Genomic DNA, 24,200 nt, shown 5'->3' on the forward strand with positions numbered 1-24,200 from the left:
CAAATTCCAGAGGATCATAGGAATTCTCTCTCATTTTAGAGAGAGATGACTGGTGGTGGTTAACCTGAGGGTCATCATGCCTCAGTCAGGGCTGAGGTAGGACCTCCATGGTAACCCTGTGTATTAATATATGTAGCTTACTACACTCAGGTGCATCACACACAGTGAGCCTGACTGACAATCCTAAATTGATTGCCAGTGTAATTCTTTGCATATAGCAGATGTTATCCATTTAATGTTGAATACTGCTGCGAGTATTGGAAGTGTATTCTGGTCGATACAGTCAGTACCTCCCTCAGTACACATTACAGTACAGCAACAGGGACAGGCCTGTAAGTCCATCAACCATGTTGCCATTCTAAATCTGCCTGCACATGGTCCATATTCCTCCCTTCCCTGCCTGCTCACATGTCTGTCGAAATGCATCTTAAACATTGCTGTTATATGTGCTGCTACCACTTCCCCAGACACCTACGTGTAAAAACCTTGCCTCTCACATCTCCTTTGAACTTTTCCCCTCACACCTTAAACTTACCCCTTAAACCTATTTGATATTTCACCCTGAGAAAAAGACTCCAACTATCTACCCTATCCATGCCTCTCATAATTTTATATACTTCTATCAGATTAGCCCTCAATACTGTATTTAAAATAATGCAAGTCCAACAACCTCTCTTATAACTGATACAATCCATTTTGGGCCACATCCTGTAAATTTCTTTTGTACCCTCTCTAAAGCCTCCACAATCTTCCTATGGTGTGGTGACTAAAACTGCACACAGTACTCCAAATGTGGCCTAACTAAAGTTTTACACAGCTGCAACATGACTTGCCAACCTTTATGTGCAGTGCCCCAGTTGATGAAGGCAAGCATGCCGTACATGACCTTTACCACCCTATCCACTTGTGTTGCCAATTTTGTGGAACAATCGACACAAAATCTCTCTTTATATCAATGATCCTAAGAATCTGATCATTTACAGTACACCTTCCTTTTGCATTTGATCTCCCAAAATTCTTCATCTCATACTTGAATGGATTGAACTCTATTTGTCATTTCTCCACCCAATTTTCTAGCTGATTTATAGCTTGCTGCATCCTTTGATATTCTTGGTGAGCCAGCTCAGGACTCATGGTGGAGGTGGAACAAAGATATACTTAATTCCAATTATATATTTTTATTCTTAAATTATTCAGAATGGCACCAGATTGTGCTAACAGTTGAACCTTTGCACCGTATTTTACTGTATTACTCACTGTAAAATGCAAGTGAAAAAAATCATCTATTCATATAGTGGGTGGCATGGTGGCACACCGCCAGAGACCCGGGTTCAGTTCCCACCTCAGGTGACTGTGTGGAGTTTGCACATTCTTCCCGTGTCTGCGTGGGTTTCCTCCGGGTGCTCTGGTTTCCTCCCACAATCCAAAGATGTGCAGGTTAGGTGAATTGGACATGTTAAATTGCCCGTAGTGTTAGGTGAAGGGGTAAATGTAAGGGAATGGATCTGGGTGGGGTTCTCTTCGGCGGGTCGGTGTGGACTTGTTGGGCCGAAGGGCCTGTTTCCACACTGTAAGTAATCTAATCTACTAATCTAATCCCAATAATCCAGATATCTGAAACCCTCCCTTCTCCATCAGTTCTTTAGCCACACACACAATTGTATTATTTTCCTATTTCTGGCTTCACTAGCACATGGCACAGGCAGTAACCCTGAGATTACAACCTAAGAAGTCCTACTTTTCAACTTTCTATCTCACCCACTAAATGCCCTTTCCAGGACCTCATCCTTCTTTCGGCCTTTGTCATTCATACCAATATGGGCTGTGACCTCTGGCTGTTTACCGTCCTCTATCAGAATAATAATTGATGTCAAGAACAGTCACTGTCACCTCCCCTCTGAGGTTCAGTTGTTTTGTCTGTGTTTTAACCAAGGCTGTAATGAGCTCAGTAGTCTGATGGGGAAGTAATTGTTGAGTTGGATTTATCTTTCCTTCTGCATACGGGACATACTTGGGAAGTTCTGATTGTCAGGTAGATGCCAGTGTTGTAGCTGTATTGGAACACCTTGGCCGCTGGAGGTCCAGCAGGTTTTGAAGGAGTTCTTCAGTCCCTTTACCACAGTATTATCAGGGTCATAGCTTTTGCAGTATCATGTTCCTTCAGCCATTTTCTTAATATGCTGAGTGAATTGAGTTGTTTGAATCTACGATGCTGATGGCGTCCTAATGAGAGCTAAATTCTCTTTAATTTTTGAACTAAATGGACACTTTAAATCAGAATTGTTTATAATCCAGTACTTTCAATACCTTTCTGGAACTTTGGAACTTTGGAAGTCTTCACTATGGGGAAACACAAGCTGTTGCTATTGTCTCCAATTGTAAATACTTTGCAACCTCTTCCCAATAAAACAATCTAAGCTTTCCTTTGATCGCCTGCATTTGATTAATCTAGCCGGCTGTCATTGTGCACCCAGCTGTTACTATGGCTGGGATGCCTGCACTGCTTCATGTGTGGCATGGTATTTCTCTAGTGCATGAGCACAAAGGAGTACAGTGTGATTCTTATTGTGCAACACTGTTCTTCTAAGGCAACATTTAAAGTGTTGTTGTCTTAGGGACCTCTGTGCAATTCTACTTCAAAGATTAAACCTTCCTCATCCCCTCCCTGCCATCTGCTCTGCTTCTTTAATTTTAGGAAACAATATTTTAGGCTTGCTCGCTTCCTATCCCTGACTCCACTGCTTCAGAGTGGTAGGTTATCAACTTTGAACTTGGAGTAAAATAACCAAAGATGATGCAGCTCCCTGTGACTACCTTTCCTACAAGTCAAAAGACCTCTCCCAGTGAGTCATGTAAGCAACGTTTAAACCACCAGCATTCAATTGGCAGGTTGTTGAAGACAGGGGAAATTTGTGAATGTTTCATTTAATCGGGTGGGGGAAGATGTTGAGAAGCTGAATGAGATGCTGGAGATTTTCAGTTAAGTTACATGCAAGTGAATTATTATGAATGTTTATGAAACTCCAGCCAATAATAAGTAACTTTTCACACTAGCTTACCCTCCGCCATGGACATAATCAGAACCGATTTTCCCAGTACTCGGGTTCTGATGCGCAGGGTCCCATGTGATTCCCTGAGCCTGACCATGATTTTGCCTGTTCCAGTTAGCTGTTCAAAATCCAACTAATTCATAAGTCTGAGAGCTCAGTTGACACAAGAATGGCCTAATGCTTACTTTCAGGCCAGTGCTGTCACAGATGGGTCAAATGGCTCCTTCAGCGCAATAACAGTTTTGTGATTTGCAAATACTTTTCAATGTTAAATGGCTCATTGGTTTTGTACATAGTATATTCTGGGTGAACGAGCATGGAAAATGCAAAGGGCTATGAGGGGCATGGGTCATGGAGTGGGCAGGTGAGCCGGTGGAACACTTAGGGCTACAGGGCCTAGCAGTATAATGGGTGAAGGTCCCAGAGGACCGAGGTAGTCCTTCTAACCAGTTAGCTTCCGCATTGGCCCAGTTCCATGGAGATGGAGGCCCCAATTCCAACTGTACCTATCTTCCCAGAATTAAATTGTCATTGGCAGGAGTTAAATTAAAGATATGTGCTGAGTTGGGAAGCTTACTAATTTGCTGTCCCATCATTTTAACAAAAACCCAGCTCCAGGTCTTCACCATTATAGCCAGAATGTCATCCGACCCATAATATTTGCTGAGCCCAGTGCACTTGCTCATTTTTTAATGTTATGGGGGAGTGAATCAAATTAGCTATAATTAGTGGTAACATACAGGCTTCATTTTAAAATCTGATTGCCAATGTTAATATTTCTTGAATTTATAATTAATCTATTTTCTTTTGTGATGGTATTCTAGGTATAAGGAAGCTGCAATGGCTTATGAAAATGCCAAAGACTGGGATAATATGATTCGAATCCAGTTGGATCATCTCAGCAATCCTGAAGAAGCTGTTCGTATCATTCGAGAAACTCAATCAATTGATGGGGCCAAAATGGTAGCCAGGTATGGGGGGTGGCGGGGAAGGAGGGAGGAGGAGGAGGAGGAGGAATGTTCTCAAATTGTTGTGTCCTAATAGATTTCTATTAAATGAAACCGACTGCTTGTACATCACACTAGTTGCTGCACAAAAATAAATATTTGTGTCTATTTAACTCATTGGGAAAAAAAATCTGTTGTTTGAAAGTTCTGGATTAAAGCTTTAATGCTTTAAAATGTTTTAAACTTTTAACTTGAGCATGCATTCTCAACATTTCAGTACAATGATAAGATATTAGTACATTGTCAGAGATGCCATCATTTATATCTAAGTTTAGATGGGGTCCCCTATTCAGATAGATGTACAAGATTTCCCAACAGAATGGCAACAGTCTTCCCTCGGTCATCCAAAACAAATTAACTGGGCATTATTTATTTATGTTGTATTCAAATTAGTTGCTACATTTATCTGCATAACCAGTGTGTGTACTAGAAAAGTGACTAATTTGGGACATCCCAAATTATGAAAATTTCTCATTTTTTACTCGTTTTGAGTTGTATTTGTATCTATTAGTCAGGTATATGCTGTGCTGTAGTCAAAACTTTAAAACATTAATATTTTCTAAACAAAACTTCTTAAGATTAAAACTGTGTTGTTTATTACTTGTTCTAATAATAATGTAGAGAAGGTGTTTTTCTTACTAGGTTCTTCCTGCAACTTGGTGACTATGGCTCTGCCATCCAGTTCCTGGTGATGTCTAAGTGTAATGATGAAGCATTTCAACTCGCTCAGCAACACAATCAAATGGAAGTCTATGCTGATATCATTGGTAAGCCTATATTTTGGAGAGGAACTGGGTTGAAAATGAGCAAACAGCAGAAATACTAACTCTCACCCAAAGTATTTCTTCCAATGTCTTAGTTTCATAGTCAAAGAAGTTGAGAGATAATGAATCTGAATTAAATCAAACAAAGTGAAAGAAAATTATCCATCATAGTTCTGAATTTCTACTTTAAAACATTGAAGTATGCAACTAACAGACTTGATAATAATTGTCTTAAAGCAGCCATTTAGAATGCATTGCCCAAGTGAACCAAAATAATGTAGAGTCATACAACACAGAAAGAGACACTTGTGACCAAGTCCAATTTGGCCCATCTCCCTCTAAATCCTATTCATATACCCATCTAGATGCCTTTTAAATGTTATAATTATACTCACCTCCACCCCCTCCTCTGGCAGCTCCTTCCAGACATACACAGCCCTCTTGTGAAAAAGTTACGCCTCAGGACCCTTCTAAGTCTTTCCCGTCTCATGCCCTCTAGATTTGGACTTCCCCAACCTAGAAAAAAAGATTTTGACTATTCACCCTGTCCATGACCCTCACGATTTAAAAAAAAATCTGTAAGGTCACTCTTCAGCCTCTTGTTTCCAAGGAAAAAAGCTCTAGCCTATTTAGCCTCTCCCTATAACACAAACCATCCAGTCCCAGCAACATCCTTGTAAATCTTTTCTGCACTCTGTCATGTTTAACATATTTGCTATAGAAGGACAAAAAGAATTGAACACAGTATTCTAAAAGTGACCTCACCAATGTCCTGTGCAGCCGCAGTATAACATTTCAACTCCAATGCTCAAATGTTTTGACTAATGAAGGCAAGTGCGCCAGATGACACCACCTTTATTCTGAATACCTGAGACTGCACTTTCAAGGAACTATGCACCTGCATCCTGAGGTCCCTTAGTTCAGCAGCATTCACCAAGGCCCTACCATTAACTGTATTAGTTCTGCCCTGGTTTGCCTTACCAAAATGCAACACCTCACATTTATCTAAAATTAAACTCCATCTGCTACTCCTCAGCCCATTTGGCCCATCTGATCAAGATCCCATTGTACTCTGAGGTACAATCTTCACTCTCTCCTACACTAATATAGTGTAGGAGACATACAAAAAAAAAGTGACAATTTGCGACCTGTGTCTAAATCTCTAGGTCTTGTTTGTTTTCTTCTTTTTTCCCTTCTCCAATTTCTCCACCCAATGTCGCCAGGACCTGATCCTCTCTGATAGTTCACACTCAGCTGAGATTCACATGTTGAATTTTTGGACAGAATTTAGGAACAAAAATAAAAACCTGGCTATTTTTGCTCTGTGCCACAGAGGTTTGACCCCATTTACAGTGCACCATCTTCACCTTGGCTCATTCAGCCCTTGATGAAGAATGAATCTGGGACTAGCCTGATCTGTATTGTTCAGCCATTTACTGTATATGCCATGTCAATTGTTTTATATTTTATCAGATAAATTAACTATTTTTAAATTAAACATTTCTTCCTGAGAATTTAGCAAAACATTACTTTGGATTAGATTAACATAAGGTTCCATACTGCTTCTCTGCAGGTTCTGATGCCAATAATGAAGACTATCAGAGTATTGCATTGTACTTTGAAGGTGAAAAGAAACATTTCTTGGCTGGAAAATTCTTCATGCTTTGTGGCCAGTATACCCGAGTAAGTACTTGATTATTTGACTTCCCCTTGCAAGCTCAGATTTTTTGAGATGAGTGGATATGAGATAGACACACAGAATGCTGAAGAAACTCAACAGGTTTGGCAGCACCTGTGGAGGCAAACAGAATTTTGAGTCCAGTATGGCTGTTCTTGCAGAAAAGCACTCTGATTTGGACCTAGATGAATGTCACACAGTGAGAGTACTCAATGGATATGCATACTAATTTACCTAAATATTAGACAGCTTTCTGTCACGTTGATGAATATGAATAATTCTGGCTCCAACTATGTAAACAGTGTCAAGTAAACTTATTCTTTTTGCAACCTCTATTTCATTTCCATGTCACATTATAGATCTAGAGGCATTGTCACTGTTGCCATCCTTATCTATTATAACATTTGGGTGGATATTTCTCCCTGTGAGAGTGCAGCAACACCATGGAGAAAATCTCACAACTCGGCACAGTACTTCCAGACATTTGGAAAAATTGTCATGAACTGCTTTACTGTTAGTTTAAATGGCTGGCTCTGTAAGAAGTGTTGATGGTGGGTCCATTTTGTGGCCTCATGACATCTTTTAAATGTAATAAACAAGATTATTCACAGACTTGGTTAATTCATATTTGGGATCCTAGCAGCGCATCGGTATAGCACAGTTCCCAAGCCTTTCTGCACATTATAGTGAACATGCCTGCATGTTTCCTTCTCATGCTTTTAAATGTTAACAGCATTTCTCACCTGCCACTTCCAGGCAATAGCAGTTGCGCAATGCTTATGTGACCTAACTTCTAGGCTTTGTTTTTCAACCTACCTTACAGTCATTTCTCCTGATACCTCCCTTTGTGGCTCATTATCAAATTTTATTCAGTAGCACTCCCATGAAAGAGCTTAAGATGATTTACTGTGTGAAAAGTGCTGTACAAATGCAAGTTGTACTTTTTGCTCCAACATTGACATTTATTTTAAAGGAATGCACACTATTAACTTTACTCTTATCTATATTGTTTAACAGGCATTGAAACACTTCTTGAAATGTCCAGTATCTGAAGATGGCCAAGCTATTGAGATGGCTATAGAAGCGGTAAGAGTATTGAGATGACTGTAGAAGCGGCTCAGTGGTTAGCAGTACTGCCTCACAGCGCCAGGGACCTGGGTTCAATTCCAGTCTCAGGTGACTGTCTGTGTAGAGTTTCTCCTGTGACTGCATGGGTTTCTTCCCACAATCTTAAGATGTGCCGGTAAGGTGAATTGGCCGTGCTAAATTGCCTATAATGTGTAAGTTGGATGTATTATTCAAGGATTAGTGTAGAATAATAGGACAATGGGCCTGGGTGGGATACTCTTCAGAGGGTCAGTGTGAACTTGCTGAGCCGAAGGATCCACCCTAGGGATTCTATGATTCTATTCTTGGTTAAGGGCTTTTGCCCGAAACGTCAATTTTCCTGCTTCTCGGATGCTGCCTGACCTGCTGTGCTTTTCCAGCACCACTCTAATTTGTTCTATGATACAGTAATGGTATGTGACAATTGTGAGACATGAAGAAAAGACTGTTCTTTAAAGTTCTGCATAACAGCAATCCTTTGGAGCTGCAGTAATTATTTCACAACCAGATGGGAGGGCCTTAATATTACAGTATAGAAAAAAACAATAACTTCCCAAACAGTACTGTTAGTGCTCACTAGCAATTACATGATTGATAAGGCATGCCGTTTAAAGCAGTAATAGGTGTTATGCTATATTTATGGAATACTAGTGATATGATGCTGATAAATACATCATAAATCAGCATCTTTACTAGGCAGCAAATTCCTTTTATCTTCTGTCTTTCAACTATTGCTTGAAAAGTGGAGTGACTCCATCAGGGAAACCAAAACCCTGGAAAACTCCACAAACAGACTGCCCTCTTATCTTGGGCAGAAATGTAAATGGAATTGAATTTTCAGCCTGACTGTGTACCATGATCTTCTCTCACATAGTATCTTTGCAAATTTCAAACTGAAAGTTCCTTATTAGAAAGTATAGACTTGCTACATCAGAACTCTGAGGGGTTGTATCTGCAATAATAGAGAAAATATAGGCGGACATTTGTCATCCTTGTAGAATTTGTTTTTCTCAGTAGTGACTTTCTATCTAGCCAAGATTGATTACAAAATTGTCAAAACAAAGCAAGAATTTATATTCTGTAGCTTTCTTTTTTCGTTTCTCTTCCTAATGGAGGAAGCTATTATAAAACAATGAGTTTCTAATTGGGGAAAAAAATAAAAATATTTCTGTGTATATAGAACATTACTACGCAATACAGGCAATTCGGCCCTTGATGTTGCGCAGATGTATGGAACCAATCTGAAGCCCATCTCTCCTACATTATTCCATTTTCCTCCATATGTCAATCCAATGACCAGTTAAATGCCCTTAAACTTGGCAAGGCTACTACTGTTGAAGGTAGTGCATTCCACGCCCCTACTACTCTCTGAGTAAAGAAACTACCTCTGACATCTGTCCAAATCTATCACCCCTCAATTTAAAGCTATGTCCTCTCATGCTAGCCATCACCATCCGAGGAAAAAGGCTTTCACTGTCCACCCTATCTAACCCTCTGATCATCTTGTATGTCTCAGTTAAGTCATGTCTCAACCTTCTCTCTAATGAAAACAGCCTCAAGTCCCTCAGCCTTTCCTCATATGACTTTCCCTCCATAAAAGGCCACATCCCAGTGTATCTCTGAACCCTCTCCAAAGCTTTCCCATCCTTCCTATAATACGGTGACCAAAACTGTACGGAATACTCCAAGTGCTACTGCACCAGAGTTTTGTACAGCTGCAGCATGATCTTGTGACTCTGAAAATCAATCCCTCTCCGTATGCCTTCTTACCACCCAGGTTGATAGGGTTGTTAACTTGCACGGATTTATGTACATGGATACCAAGATCTCTCTGCTCATCTACCACTACCAAGAATCTTACCATTAGCCCAGTACTCTGCATTCCTATTGCTCCTTCCAAAGTGAGTCACCTCACACATTTCCACATTAAACTCCACTTGCTACCTCTCAGCCCAGCTCTGCAGCTTATCTATGTCCCTCTGTAAGCTGCAACATCTTTCCACACTGTCCACAACTCCACCAACCTTAGTGTCATCCGCAAAATTTACTAACCCATCATTCTATGCCCTCATCCAGGTCACTTATAAAAATGACAAACAGTAGTGGCCCCGAAAACAGATCCTTGCGGTACACCACTAGTAACGGAACTCCAAGATGAACATTTCCCATCAACCACCACCCTCTGTCTTCTTTCAGCTGGCCAACTTCTGATCCAAACCACTAAACTACCCTTAATCCCATGCCTCCATATTTTGTTCAATAGACTATTGTGGGGAACCTTATCAAACGCCTTACTGAAATCCATATACACCACATCAACTACTTTACCCTCATCCACCTATTTGGTCACCATGCTGCCATACCTTAGTTTCTCCAATAATTTCTGTTGTTTCAAACTTACAGCATCTACAGTTTTTTTTTTGTTTTTAACTGCATTTTGTAGATAGGATAAGGTTTGTATTCCCCCAGTGCATCTTTAGAAAGTATCAATTTGTTCTTCATGCTCTTAGAAGATTTTACGTGCTTTTGTGGCAAATGGGGCACATTCTTGTAAGGGTAGAGAAGATCCTACAGACTTGGTGATTTATTTTTAAAGTTGTACTTTTACTTTTGCAAGGTTGGACAAGCCAAAGATGACATGCTAACTAGTCAGCTCATAGATTATCTAATGGGTGAGAGCGATGGAATGCCCAAGGTAACTCTGTTTCTGAATTAATAATACTAGACATTTTCTACTTATTTTGCATATTATATATCAAATTTTATTTTGATGTACTTTCCAATAATATTGTAATATTCAAATAGTTAAGGGGAGGTAATGACCTAGTAATAATATGGCTAGATTGTTAATCTGAGGACCCAGGATTGAATCCCACCATGGCAGATGGTGGAATTTATATTCAATGAGAATCTGGAATTAAGGGTCTCATGATGATCATGAAACAATTGTAGTAAAAACCCATCTGGTTCACTACTGTCCTTCAAGGAAGGAAAATGCCACCCTCACCTGGTCTGACCTACATGTGACTCCACTCCCACACCAGTATCGCTGACTCTTAATTGACTCTTAATTTTCGATAATTAGAGATGGGCAATAAATACTGGACTAGCCAATGATGACCACATCCTGTAAATGAATAAAAAAAATCACATGATGTTTCTGTATTGTTGATACAGCACCAATTATATTGCACATTTTTATAAAATATATTTCTGGTTTATTTTAAGTTTAATCACTTGAATGAGGGATAATCTACATTTACAATTTTTAAAAATTGTGATGTGCATCACCTGTTAACTGTTATGAATTTGACAGCTCAGCATGTTTCAAATTGTAATGTTTAGTTTTCTGGGTAAAAAAAATTGTCTGCAACAAAATAACTTTGGTCTGGCTTCCCTGGTTGCTCAAACAGTAGCTAAATGCAATGCATCACTGTAAAATATATTTAAAATTTCACCAGCAGTGTAGTTTATAATGGAGGTGTAATGTAGAGATGTTAGAACATAGAAGAATACAGCGCAGTACAGGCCCTTTGGCCCTCGATGTTGCGCCGATCCAAGCCCACCTAACCTATACTAACCCACTATCCTCCATATACCTATCCAATGCCCGCTTAAATGCCCATAAAGAGGGAGAGTCCACCACTGCTACTGGCAGGGCATTCCATGAACTTACGACTCGCTGAGTGAAGAACCTACCCCTAACTTCAGTCCTATATCTACCCCCCCTTAATTTAAAGCTATGCCCCCTTGTAATACCCGACTCCATACGCGGGAAAAGGTTCACACTGTCAACCCTATCTAATCCCCTAATCATCTTGTACACCTCAATCAAGTCACCCCTAAACCTTCTTTTCTCTAATGAAAACAGCCCCAAGTGTCTCAGTCTTTCCTCATACGATCTTCCTTCCATACCAGGCAACATCCTGGTAAACCTCCTCTGCACCCGTTCCAGTGCCTCCACATCCTTCCTATAGTATGGCGACCAAAACTGCACACAATATTCCAGATGCGGCCGCACCAGAGTCTTATACAACTGCATCATGACCTCAGGACTCCGGAACTCAATTCCTCTACCAATAAAAGCCAGTACGCCATATGCCTTCCTCACCGCACTATTTACCTGGGTGGCAACTTTCAGAGATCTGTGTACATGGACACCAAGATCCCTCTGCTCATCCACACTACCAAGTATCCGACCATTAGCCCAGTACCCCATCTTTTTGTTATTCTTCCCAAAGTGAATCACCTCACACTTAGCTACATTGAATTCCATTTGCCACCTTTCTGCCCAGCTCTGCAGCTTCTCTATATCCTGCTGTAACCTGCCACATCCTTCCTCACTGTCAACAACTCCTCCGACTTTCGTATCATCCGCAAACTTGCTCACCCAACCTTCTAACCCTTCTTCCAGGTCATTTATAAAAATGACAAACAGCAATGGTCCCAAAACAGATCCTTGCGGAACACCGCTAGTGACGGCACTCCATGAAGAAACTTTGCCATCAACTACTACCCTCTGTCTTCTTCCATCCAGCCAATTCCTAATCCAAACCTCCAACTCACCCTCAATGCCATATCTCCGTATTTTCTGCAGTAGCCTACCATGGGGAACCTTATCAAACGCCTTACTAAAATCCATATATACCACATCTACCGCTTTCCCCTCATCAACCTCCTTCGTCACCTTTTCAAAGAATTCAATAAGGTTTGTGAGGCACGACCTGCCCTTCACAAAACCATGCTGACTATCCTTGATCACATTATTCCTATCCAGATGTGCATAAATCCTATCCCTTACAATTCTCTCTAAGACTTTGCCCACAACAGAAGTGAGACTCACCGGCCTATAGTTACTAGGGTTATCCCTACTCCCCTTTTTGAACAAGGGAACCACATTTGCTATCCTCCAGTCTTCTGGCACTACTCCTGTAGACAAGGAGGACATAAAAATCAAGGCCAATGGCTCTGCAATCTCCTCCCTTGCTTCCCAGAGAATCCTAGGATAAATGCCATCAGGCCCAGGGGACTTATCTATTTTCACCTTTTCCAGGATTTCCAACACCTCTTCTCTACATACCTCAAAGCCATCCATTCTACTTATTTGTGACTCAGTATTCACATCGACGACAATGCCCTGTTCCTGAGTAAATACTGAAGAAAAGTATTCATTCAGTGTCTCCCCAATCTCTTCCGCCTCCACACGCAACTTCCCACTGCTATCCTTGACTGGACCTATTCCTACCCTAGTCATTCTTTTATTCCTAACATACCTATAGAAAGCCTTAGGGTTTTCCCTAATCCTACCGACTAAGTACCTTTCATGTCCCCTCCTTGCTGCTCTTAGCTCTCTCTTCAGGTCCTTCCTGGCTACCCTATAACTCTCAATCGCCCCAATTGAACCTTCACGTCTCATCTTGAGATAGGCCGCCCTCTTCCATTTAACAAGGGATTCCAATTCCTTATTAAACCACGGCTTCCTCGCACGACCCTTTCCTCCCTGCCTGACAGGTACATAATTATCAAGGACACTCAATAGTTGCTCCTTGAACAAGCTCCACATATCATTATTCTAAATTATTGCTCGGTGTGGCAACAGAACAGAATTCATACTTTGAAATGACAAAACTTTTTTTTTATTCTCTTGTGAGCAACATCAGCATCATCACCATCACCTGTGCTTTGTTTAAATGCAGGTCCTTGGCTCACAGGACTGTTTCCATACCCCTCTATCCTGTACTGTTCTTTTAATTTGCCAGTACCTTCTTTCAATTTTCAAGCCACTCAATTTCACATGTTCTTCTTTTGTCTTTTTTTCTTCTTGAAATTTCCCCCTTCATTAGGTCTCTTGAAATTCCATTTCATCTTAAAATGTGCCCTGTCCAGACACACTAACTTTTCTTCTTTACATTCAGCAAATGTATTTGTTCCTCCATTCTCCACAGCACTTAGTAATTTGTTACTTTATCTGTAAAGATACTTTTCATTCTCCTACGATCCACATTTCAGAGCTGTTTAGCAAGTTAGTTTCCTCATTCCGTAAGGTCCATTCTTCACATCCATATAAAACAACATTCTAAAGTGAACTTTATAAATAAGTCACTTAATGGAGTTGTTTATTCAGTTTTCAGTTAGGGAGGATTACTTCTTACCAAATTAGCGTTTCTCATTTTTATTGTTTCTTTGCTGAATCTTCCCTTTATCATGGAATACATATGATTCAACATTATCTTTTAAATACTTGAATTTTGTGCAGGTTCTAGTCCTCTTCCCTCTATGGATGTATGAATATTTCTAGGTGATTTTGAAATATCCATCAGTTGTTTTATTTAATGTTCAATTCACCCTGAAGTTCGTGTTTGCTATTATTATTCTGTCTGCTAGTTCTGATTCTTCTTTTGTACTGTTACAACTATTTTATCATGATTGGCATGGACTGATTGGATTGAAGCATCTGTTTCCATGGTGTAGGACTGTATGACTTTATCTGCAAATCTGATGTTCTCATTTGTCCTTAATCTTAGCAGATTGTGTGACTTCAAATGCTTTTTCGAACATTCCTGCTGTAGACAAATTGAAGTGCACTGGTTAAAAATAACACTCTTGACAATCTGCTTTTCCAATCCACATCATTCCAACTCTCCTTTGGTTACTTTCGATGCTGCTGTTTGTCCCATGTACAGGTCATTCCGCTATAATGTGTGTTTCATTAACACATATTTGCTATAATGTGACTGATAAAATGGGGACGCTTTCTAAAGTGCAAAGTTTTAAAGTGTATATTGGTTATAATGTGATTCTGGCCCCATTAGTTTAAATGGTGCTGCTATTACACGATTTTCTTATAATACAGGATTGCATGCGAACAGAACTACCGCATTATAGCTGAACTGACTGTACAGATTTCTTATGAGTCATTTATCTCTCCAATCTTGTCTAGTGTCTTTCAGCACTGTCAAGAGCTTAATACAGTCAAACTATCAAACTTTGTTCTCAAACTGTACAAAACTAATGTATAATTCTTGTTCATATTCTTCCATGCTTTAAATTTTGATTTTTGTCTTTTATATTTGCTTTCAGGCAACAACATACTTTTTGAAATTGCATCTTTTGCCTCATTATCATTCCCTTTGAGCCTGTCTTCTACCCCCCCCCCCCCCTCAATCAAAAACAGCATTCTTTTGGTCCCCTTCCTCAAAACCTATTGCATTGCTAACTATTATCCATTCTGATGAAGGATCTTTGCCCTATAATGTTAACACTTGTTTCTCCCTCTATAGATGATGTCTGAACTGCTGAGTGTTTCCAGCATTTTCCACTTTTTCCAGGATCCTTGAATTTGATCAGTTATTTTCTAACTATTTAAAATCTCACATTTTTGAAAGTATTTTTTGATGGTGAGGATGGTAAGATGCTTTAAAAATTTCAGAAGTATCAACCTTGAGCAGGTGTGAGTCAGGCTTTTGATTTCCAGTTAAATATTGTTGTCACATTTTTCTGAACTCTGAAATTGTTTCATTAAACCAATCATCAAGCTAAGATACTAAAAGATTCTGTATGAATTTTATGTGCATTTATGAAATGCATTTAAAATTCAAAACCTTGCTTCCCACCCCATCCCTCCCATGACACTATTTCTCCCTTTTCACCTTGCCAATATAGGATGCAAAGTATCTTTTCCGACTGTATATGGCTTTGAAGCAATATCGAGAAGCAGCCAGAACAGCCATAATAATCGCTAGAGAAGAACAATCTGCAGGTATGATCCGTCCATACTAAAAGAAAAAAAAGCTTCTGTGGAAAAGTAATTTTTCTCTTTCAGCGTGAGCCTTTATGGGATAAGTGTTTTAATCTTGCCTATTGGAAATTGATATGCAAATAATCAGATTTCTAGTTTCCAGTCCTAGAAAGTCAATTCTGCTTTAAAAAGAATCCAGTTGCTTTAAAACCCTAGAATATTTCATGTCTGTCATAGATTAATAGTCTAATGAGACAGCTATGTTGTAAGTCACGATTAATAAACTGCAAAATTTTATTTTCATAATAGAAATTAAAAAGGCAATGTGGTATATTGTATGTTTTGCCTTGTTTCAGGAAACTACAGGAATGCACACGATGTGCTGTTTAGTATGTACACAGAGCTCAAAGCACACAAAATCAAAATCCCCTCAGAAATGGTGACAAACCTTATGATTCTACACAGCTACATTCTGGTAAAGGTAGGAAGCTTTTGTGTGTCATGAGCATAGTATTCCATGTTTTTTTCTGGGCAGTGTGGTCTAAACTTATGTGCTTAACAGCTAACTCTTAACCGGTGCTTTTTGTATGTATACACACATTCTTTGGATAGAAAGGGCTTCTATGGCTATCAACAGAAATATGCTTAGGATAGTTGCCCCATTACACCACATGTGCAAATTACTAAACCTTCATAATATACTACCAACTGCGAAAGCCCCTTCAAGCCACTCACCATCTTAACCGAAAGATATCTCAATTTCTTCAGTGCCACTGGATCAAAATCCTGGAACTCCCTTGCTAATGGCATTTTGAGTCTACCTACATCAAGTGGACAGCAGCAATTCAAGAAAGCATCTCACCACTACCGCCTCAAGGATGATTAGGATGGGCAATAAATGCAGGCTCAGTGATGCCCATATCCTATGATAAATAAAGAAGTATCAAAGTCAGTAGAAATGAGGAAAAGGGAAGATAAACGATTACCAAGATCAGCCATTTTATACCAGCAAGTCTTGGGAATGGGTCATCTGATTTGAGGTCATGGAACCCAATGGAATTCTTCAGAGAGGGAAAGAAAATTCTTCAACAAGTCAAACTCTTGCGTTTCTTAGTGGCCAAATTTGAAGAGATTTGTTCAACACTTAATTGATATATTAAAGCAGGTATATCTACAATATAAAATGTGGTTGCACTAAATGAGGGAAAGCAGGAGTAGAATTAAACTATTCGCAATTATTTAGCTTAACAAGTGCAGGACGCTCATTGTCACTAAGATTGACAGGATCTGATCATTTCACTCTGCCATGCCACTCCCTCCAGCCAAACATCCTTTGATGCTTCCCCATGCCCTAATGCTGAACCAACATCTTCCTCTAATGACTCTCCTGTCTTCCCTCATGCTTAGTTTGATTTCATCTCATCCACACGCTGTGTACCTTTGACTGTATTAAATATCTCCACATTGTCTTCCATCTTAGTCAACATTGTAACAGGTTCTCTTTCTTTCAGGTGTTATACCTTTTATTGTTTCCTTAAACTTCCATTGTTGTCATCTTATCAGAAACTCAATCTTTGAACTCGAGTTACAAATTACCAATTATCTCCAACTACCTTCAATCTTGTCGCTTCCCAAATCCATTGCTATCTTTCCTGGAAGTCCATGAATCTCACCTATCAGATCTTAGACTATCATGTACCAAAACAACTCTTATCACGTTTGAAATCCTCTGTGACCGTAAATAAAGGTAAGCTTTCTTCATTCATCCTTCTACCTGCAGCTTTTGATGTGGTTGACCTCCATATCCTCCTCCAAAGCCCCTCTGTCACACAGTTGAATGGTGCTGCTTTCACCTAATTCCATTCTTATCTAATCACAGCCAGAGAATCACTTACATGATTTGTTGTCACATGTACCTAAGTACAGTGAAAAGCTTTGTTTGCAATCACAAAGCAAGAACAACATTGTTTGAAGTTATTTGAAGTCCATTCATCAGTCTAATAATGGTAGAGAAGAAGTTGTTCTTGAACCTAGAACATAGAACAGTACAGCACAGAACAGGCCCTTCAGCCCACGATGTTGTGCCAACCATTGATCCTTATGTATGGTAAACCTAATGTACGAACCCTCAAATTTCTGTAACCATATGCATATCCAGCAGTCTCTTAAATATCCCCAATGACCTCTCTTCCACAACTGCTGCTGGCAACGCATTCCATGCTCTCTCAACTCTCTGCGTAAAGAACCCACCTCTGACATCCCCTCTATACTTTCCGCCAAACAGCTTAAAACTATGACCCCTCGTGTTAACAATTTCTGCCCTGGGGAAAAGTCTCTGGCTATCAACTCTATCTATGCCTCTCATTATCTTGTACACCTCAATTAGGTCCCCTCTCTTCTTTCTTTTTTCCAATGAAAAAAGTCCGAGCTCAGTCAACCTCTCTTCGTAACCTCCATTCCAGGCAGCATCCTGGTAAATCTCTGAACCCTCTCCAAAGCATCCACATCTTTCCTATAATAGGGTGACCGGAACTGGACACAGAATTCCAAGTGTGGTCTAACCAAAGTTTTATAGAGCTGCAACAAGATCTCACAGCTCTTAAACTCAATCCCCCTGTTAATAAAAGCCAAAACGCCACATGCTTTCTTAACAACCCTGTTGATGTTTGTTCAAGCTTTTGTATCTACTGCCTGATGGAAGAGATTTTAGAAAAGCATTACTAAAGTGGGCAGTGTCTTTGATGATATTGGCAGCCTTTCCATGACAATGAGAAATGTAAAGTGAGAAGTGGCTTTAGCACTATTACCTCTGGTGTCCTCCAAGGAGCTATCCATGGCTTCCACCTATTTCTTAACTACTTCCTGCACCTTGATAACGTCATATGAAGGTGCAGCCTTACCTTTCACGTGCAGATAACTCACAGATCTACCTCACATTGCCTCTCGCAACTCTTTCACTCTTGCTGTATTATCAGACTCCTCATCCGACGTGTAATATTGTATGAGTATAAATTTTCTGATTTATGTATTCAGAAGCCATTATCAATATCCTCTCCAAACTCTGTACACTACCCATCCCATCCTCCTTTCTGGCAACAATCTGAGAACAAGCCAATCTATTTGCAAATCTAGTGCTACATTTGACCGCATGATAAGCCCTTGTCCTCCTGTGCCTATTTTCACCTCATAACATCGCTCAATTTCATTCTCAACTCTTGTGCTGCTGAAACGCTCATCTGTCTCTCTCTTTCCTTGTAGCCTTGAATTTCAGGAGCACTGCTAACTGGCATGCCACAGTCTATCATCTAAAATTGAGGTCATCCAAAGCTTTGCCCATTTAACTTGCAGAAAGTCCTATTCCCAATTATTCCTGTGCTTTATGATCTATATTTGCTCTCAACCAAGCGGCATGTTGATTTTAAAATTCTCATCTTTGGTTTGAAATCCTTTCTTGTCATCAGCAATCCTACCTCTGTCCAATCTAACCCTGAGTTATGTACACTCTTCAAATCAGACCTGTTGTGCATCCAAAAATTTAACTGTTCGCCATTAGAGTCCAAGTTTTCAGCAGTCTAGGGATATCTTTCTCACAACTCCTGTCTCGCTTCCTTACTTGCCCTCTTAAAATGTACTAGACGAATAAAATATGTTGAAAAGTCTCAGTAGGCCAAGCAGCACTTGTGGAGAGAAACAGAATTCGCATTTCTGGACAATAACCTTTCATCAGAACTCATGAAAGACAAAAATGTAAGAACCTTTAAACCAGTGGAAAAGGTGGGGAGATGTACAAGTTCATGTGCAAGATTAAATGGTGACAGCAGAGAGTGGTATTGGATATAGTAAAGAAACAATGGTTGTGTCCAAATGGTGTGTGTCTAACCACAAAAAAAATCTAAATATAATGTAAAGGGACAAAGTAGGAAACCAAAAGAAGACCAAACAGTAGAGAAAAAAACTATTTTTAAGTGGGGAGCAAGACAAACGTAGACCTGCAATCAAAATCTACTGAATGTAGTGTTGAGTCCAAAAGACTCTGGAGTGGCAAGTCAAATGATAAGGTTCTGTTCCTCCAGCTAGTGTTGAAATTCATTAGAACTGTAGCAGGCTATGGACAGAAATCAGCATAGAAGCAAGAGGCGACTGATAATAGCTTCCCAATACTTAATCAAATAAAATTTCTGCTCATCCAGTATTCCACATCAATCAAGGAGTCTGATAATTTGCTAAAATGACAAGCTCAAAGTGATGCTTATGGGCTCAATGAAGGTGTTCAAAAAGCTGTCACCCAGTTCGCGTTTGGTCTCCTTGATGGATAAGACATCAAGTTTTGTTGGACAGGACACTTCAAAGAACTTAAAACAGCAATATAATCATTGGTAAGGACATGTTTGATGAAATCCCCCCTATTCTCCACCAAGGAAGATCTTGGACTCCAACCTAGTGTAGCAGAAGATAAAGCCATCATTAAGCAAATCATGAATAGTAAAGCTGCAGGAGTAGATGGGATTCCAGCAGAGATTTTCAAACATGGAGCAGAGCTTACCTGTCATCTCCATCAACTGTTCCTGAAAATCTGGGACTAAGCAATCTTTGCTGATTTCAAGAATGCTGTCATTGCCACCATCTTCAAGTAAAGAAACAAGTAAACTGTGGGAATTTCCTTGCTCTCCATCCCTGGGAAAATCATTGCCTGAGCTCTCACTAGGCACTTTCTCCCAGTCTCAGAGGAAATCCTTCCAGAAAGCCAGTGTGGCTTCCAACCAAAACATGGAATTACAGACATGATTTTCAATGCTTGACAATGCCGTGAGAAATGTCAGGATAAGGTTCATAATACGTTTTTATTCTTTGGAAACATGGATTCTAAAGTAGAGGTAAAGAGATTTTTGTTTATTTGTTTCTGGGAAGATGAGTATTAAGTGTCAGAAATCTCTTTTCAGTAATTAATCAAAACATAATTTCCAAGAAATTTTATGACTTTTGTTAAATTATTAAATAAGCTATCTGTTGAGATAATTGCTAAACTTTTCTTCTGCCGATCTACAGAATCATCTTTTACACTCTCCAGAAAAAAAGGCCAGAAGAAGGTTCAGTTCAGAAGAAAAGATGCATGATAGAAGGCCAGTTTAGTTTTGGTCATCACCAGGTCACCATAGCCAAAACGAAACCTTAAGCTATTTTAGCAGTCCCAAAAGAGAAGCTTGAAAAAAACCCTGAGCTTTCTTAGAGTTCAGTGAGTTAATTTGTGACTGTCTCAGGAAGAGAGAGCATTACATCTGGTGAATGTGCAGAAAGCTGCTGAAAGAAAATGCTTGCAATCCCTTCAGATGAATAAAAAATTAAAAAGAGTGAAGATAGGAGTGCTACTTAACCAGGGTTGAATGTCTGTAAAGGATATTGCTGGGGAAAATGGTTGAATTTTTTTTGCTGTGTATAAAAACAATAACATCTTTCTCTTATACATATAGCTTTATTTTATTTTTCTTTTGTGTAATAAACCTTTTATTGTTAAAAGTACATTGGCAGCATCTTGTGAATGTGTTCAGTGCCTGATCAATTGGTAACTAAATTACAAAAATAAAAATTATTGTCTATCAAAGAAGATTTCACTCGAGGATCTAACTTGTTCAGTATTATTGTCACCAAAGATGATGATACTTTTACTTGGAAGAAGTTTTTGAGCCTTGTCTTTTCATCTCCTAACTTCTTGATGTTCAAGAATTATGTCATCTACTGTTGCACAGAAAGGTGCCATAGAGAAGGGATATAGTGCTAGGCCGACTGAAGATCATCAAAACCTACTCCTTCTCTGACTTGATATTTCATGTAACTTATCATGTAACCTCTGTAGTGAAGCACCTTGGGATATTTAATTACATTAAAGGTGCTATCTCAATATAAGTTATCACTTCTATTCCTTTCTTAATTGAAGATTTATTTCCTCTTTGTAGACTCATGTAAAGCGTGGAGACCACATGAAAGGAGCAAGGATGCTCATCCGAGTTGCAAATAACATCAGCAAGTTTCCATCTCGTAAGTGTCACGTGTGAATTAAAAAGGAACAGTCACATGCCACAGCTTATAATTTTTAATATAAGTCCAAATCTTTCATTATTACAAATTGTTAATAATATGCTGAGGGTAGGCTAAATTGTATAATTTTCAGTTGCAGTACAATAAGGCATATATCCTCAATTAAATGAAATGTTATGGCTTTCACATGAATTTTAGAAAGCCTATGACAAAGTACAGCATAAAATGCTGGTTAACAGAATTGAGGTTCATGGGATAGAAGGGTCAAAATTGGTTTGGTGAAGAAAATGACTGAAGGTTGGTTGGCAATGGTGTTCGCCAAAATACAATGCGAGGACCACTGTTGCTTATGTTTTATTTTATTTACTGGTGAGACATAGATATCGCTGACAGGGCCAGCATTTATTTCCCATTCCTAATTACACTTGAAGGTGAACTGTCCTCTTGAATTTCTGCAGTCCATGTGCTGTTGGTACACCAGCTATGCTATTAGGGAGGGAATTCCAGGGTTTTGACCCAGTGACAGTAAAGGAACAGCAACATATTTACAAATCAATAGTGATGGATTGGAGGGGAACTTGCAAATGGTCATGTTCCCATTTATCTGCTGTCCTTGTCCTTCTAGATGGTATAAGCAATTAGTTGGATTTTGAAAATTATAGTAAAATTTGCTGATGATTCCAATTTTTGGAGATGTGATTGACAGAATTATACCAATTGAATGTAACAGGTCATGGACAGGCTAACAGAATGAGCAGGCAGGTGGAAAATGGAATTTAATATAGAAGAATGTGAGGTGATGTACTTTGGCAGAGAAATGTGGAAAGACAACGTACACTACATAGCACAGTTCTAAAAAGCATACAAGGACAAAGGAGTTTGGGGGTTCATGTGGACAGATCTTGAAGGTTTCAGTACATGCTGAGAGATCAGTTAAGAAAGCATGTGGAATCTTATAGGAGAAAGTGAGAACTGCAGATGCTGGAGATCAGAGTTGAAAATGTGTTGCTGGAAAAGCGCAGCAGGTCAGGCAGCATCCAAGGAGCAGGAGAATCGACGTTTCGGGCATGAGCCCTTCTTCAGGAATGAGGAAAGTGTGCCAAGCAGGCTAAGATAAAAGGTAGGGAGGAGGGACTTGGGAGAGGGGCGTTGGAAATGAGATAGGTGGAAGGAGGTTAAGGTAAGGGTGATAGGCCGGAGTGGGGGTGGGAAGAAGATTGCAGGTTAGGAAGGTGGTGCTGAGTTCGAGGTTGGGACTGAGACAAGGTGGGGGGAAGGGGAAATGAGGAAACTGGAGAAATCTGAGTTCATCCCTTGTGGTTGGAGGGTTCCTAGGCGGAAGATGAGGCACTCTTCCTCCAGCTGTCATGTTGCTATGGTCTGGCGATGGAGGAGTCCAAGGACCTGCATGTCCCTGGTGGAGTGGGAGTGGGAGGGGGAGTTGAAGTGCTGAGCCACGGTGTGGTTGGGTTGGTTGGTCCGGGTGTCCCAGAAGTGTTCTCTGAAATGTTCCGTAAGTAGGCAGCCTGTCTCCCCAATATAGAGGAGGCCACATCGGGTGCAGCGGATGCAGTAACTGATGGGTGTGGAGGTGCAGGTGAATTTGTGGCGGATATGGAAGGATCCCTTGGAGCCTTGGAGGGAAGTAAGGGGGGAGGTGTGGGCGCAAGTTTTGCATTTCTTGCGGTTGCAGGGGAAGGTGCCGGGAGTGGAGGTTGGGTTGGTGGGGGGTGTGGACCTGACGAGGGAGTCACGGAGGGAATGGTCTTTTCGGAACGCTGATAGGGGAAGGGAGAGAAATATATCCCTGGTGGTGGGGTCCGTTTGGAGGTGGCGGAAATGACGACGGATGATACCGTCGTGGAATCTTGGGCTACATAAGTAGAGGTATTGAGTACAAAAGCAGAATGAAGTTGAATGAAGCAGTGGTTAAAGCTATGATTAGGCCATCATTAGAATATTTTGCCCAGTTCTGGCACCACAGAAGGGTCCTTGAGAGGATGCAGTGGAGATTTACTATGATGGTTTCAGATGTGAAGAATTTTAGGTAAAGGGATTGCATAAAAGTGACAGAACCATAACAGGTTTCGATAAAGTTGACAAAAAAAAGCTGTTCTGTTAACACGTGGTACAAGGAACAAGGTACATAGATTTAAGATGTTGAACATGAGATGCTGGAAGAATGTAAGAGAACATATTTACACAGTGAATGATAACGACATAGAACCTAATATTTATAATCATTTCAAAAGGAAATTAGAGAGAGATCTGATTAGACTGCTTTACGAACAACAATAGGAACAACATTAGGCCTTTAGGCCCTTTGAATCTGCTGTGCTATTCAATAAGATAATGACTGATCTGATTATAAGCTCAACTATGCGTTCTTGCATACCGCAGATATTCTTCCATCCTCTCGGTAACTAATAATCTACCCATCTCTGCTTGAAAAAGATTTAAATGTCAAAATCCTGAAATTCCCTCCCTAATGGCATTGTGGGTGTACCTACAGTGCATGGAGTGCAGCTGTTCAAACAGCAGCTCACTGCCATCTTCTCAGTGGCAACTAGAAATGGGCAATAAATGCCAGCCCAGCCAGTAACACCCATGTCCCACGAATGAAGATAAAAACTTCGCTGAACTGCTTCCAAGGATTAACGTCTTTCAGTAAGTACCGTGATCAGTACTGCATGCCATACTCGAGATGTGGCCTCACCAATGCCCCATATAATTAAATTGTAACTCCTTACTCTTGCATTCATTTTTCCTCGCAATAAAACATAATATTCCATTAGTTTTCCTGATTACTTGCTGAATCTACTT

The 24,200-nt window shown here is 40.0% G+C and overlaps 1 protein-coding gene across 5 annotated transcripts in view; it reads left to right on the forward strand.

Moving 5' to 3' along the window:
* Positions 1 to 24,200, forward strand: part of wdr19 (WD repeat domain 19) — a 170,347-nt gene that overhangs the window by 117,171 nt on the left and 28,976 nt on the right. For all 5 annotated transcript variants that reach the window (XR_006312065.2, XM_087987304.1, XM_043692836.2 and 2 more), the window contains 8 exons: positions 3,875 to 4,021; positions 4,700 to 4,824; positions 6,395 to 6,504; positions 7,517 to 7,585; positions 10,224 to 10,301; positions 15,269 to 15,365; positions 15,701 to 15,825; positions 21,296 to 21,377. Coding sequence is in view for 4 of the 5 variants with exons in the window: in XM_087987304.1 (XP_087843430.1) it covers positions 3,875 to 4,021; positions 4,700 to 4,824; positions 6,395 to 6,504; positions 7,517 to 7,585; positions 10,224 to 10,301; positions 15,269 to 15,365; positions 15,701 to 15,825; positions 21,296 to 21,377 (833 nt within the window). In the remaining variant the exon portion in view is untranslated. The remainder of the gene's footprint in view (positions 1 to 3,874; positions 4,022 to 4,699; positions 4,825 to 6,394; positions 6,505 to 7,516; positions 7,586 to 10,223; positions 10,302 to 15,268; positions 15,366 to 15,700; positions 15,826 to 21,295; positions 21,378 to 24,200) is intronic.

This window comes from Chiloscyllium plagiosum, unplaced genomic scaffold, assembly GCF_037043375.1.
Source record: "Chiloscyllium plagiosum isolate Xiang-an unplaced genomic scaffold, Cpla_swu_hap1 HiC_scaffold_1, whole genome shotgun sequence".
Lineage (NCBI taxonomy): Eukaryota > Metazoa > Chordata > Chondrichthyes > Orectolobiformes > Hemiscylliidae > Chiloscyllium > Chiloscyllium plagiosum.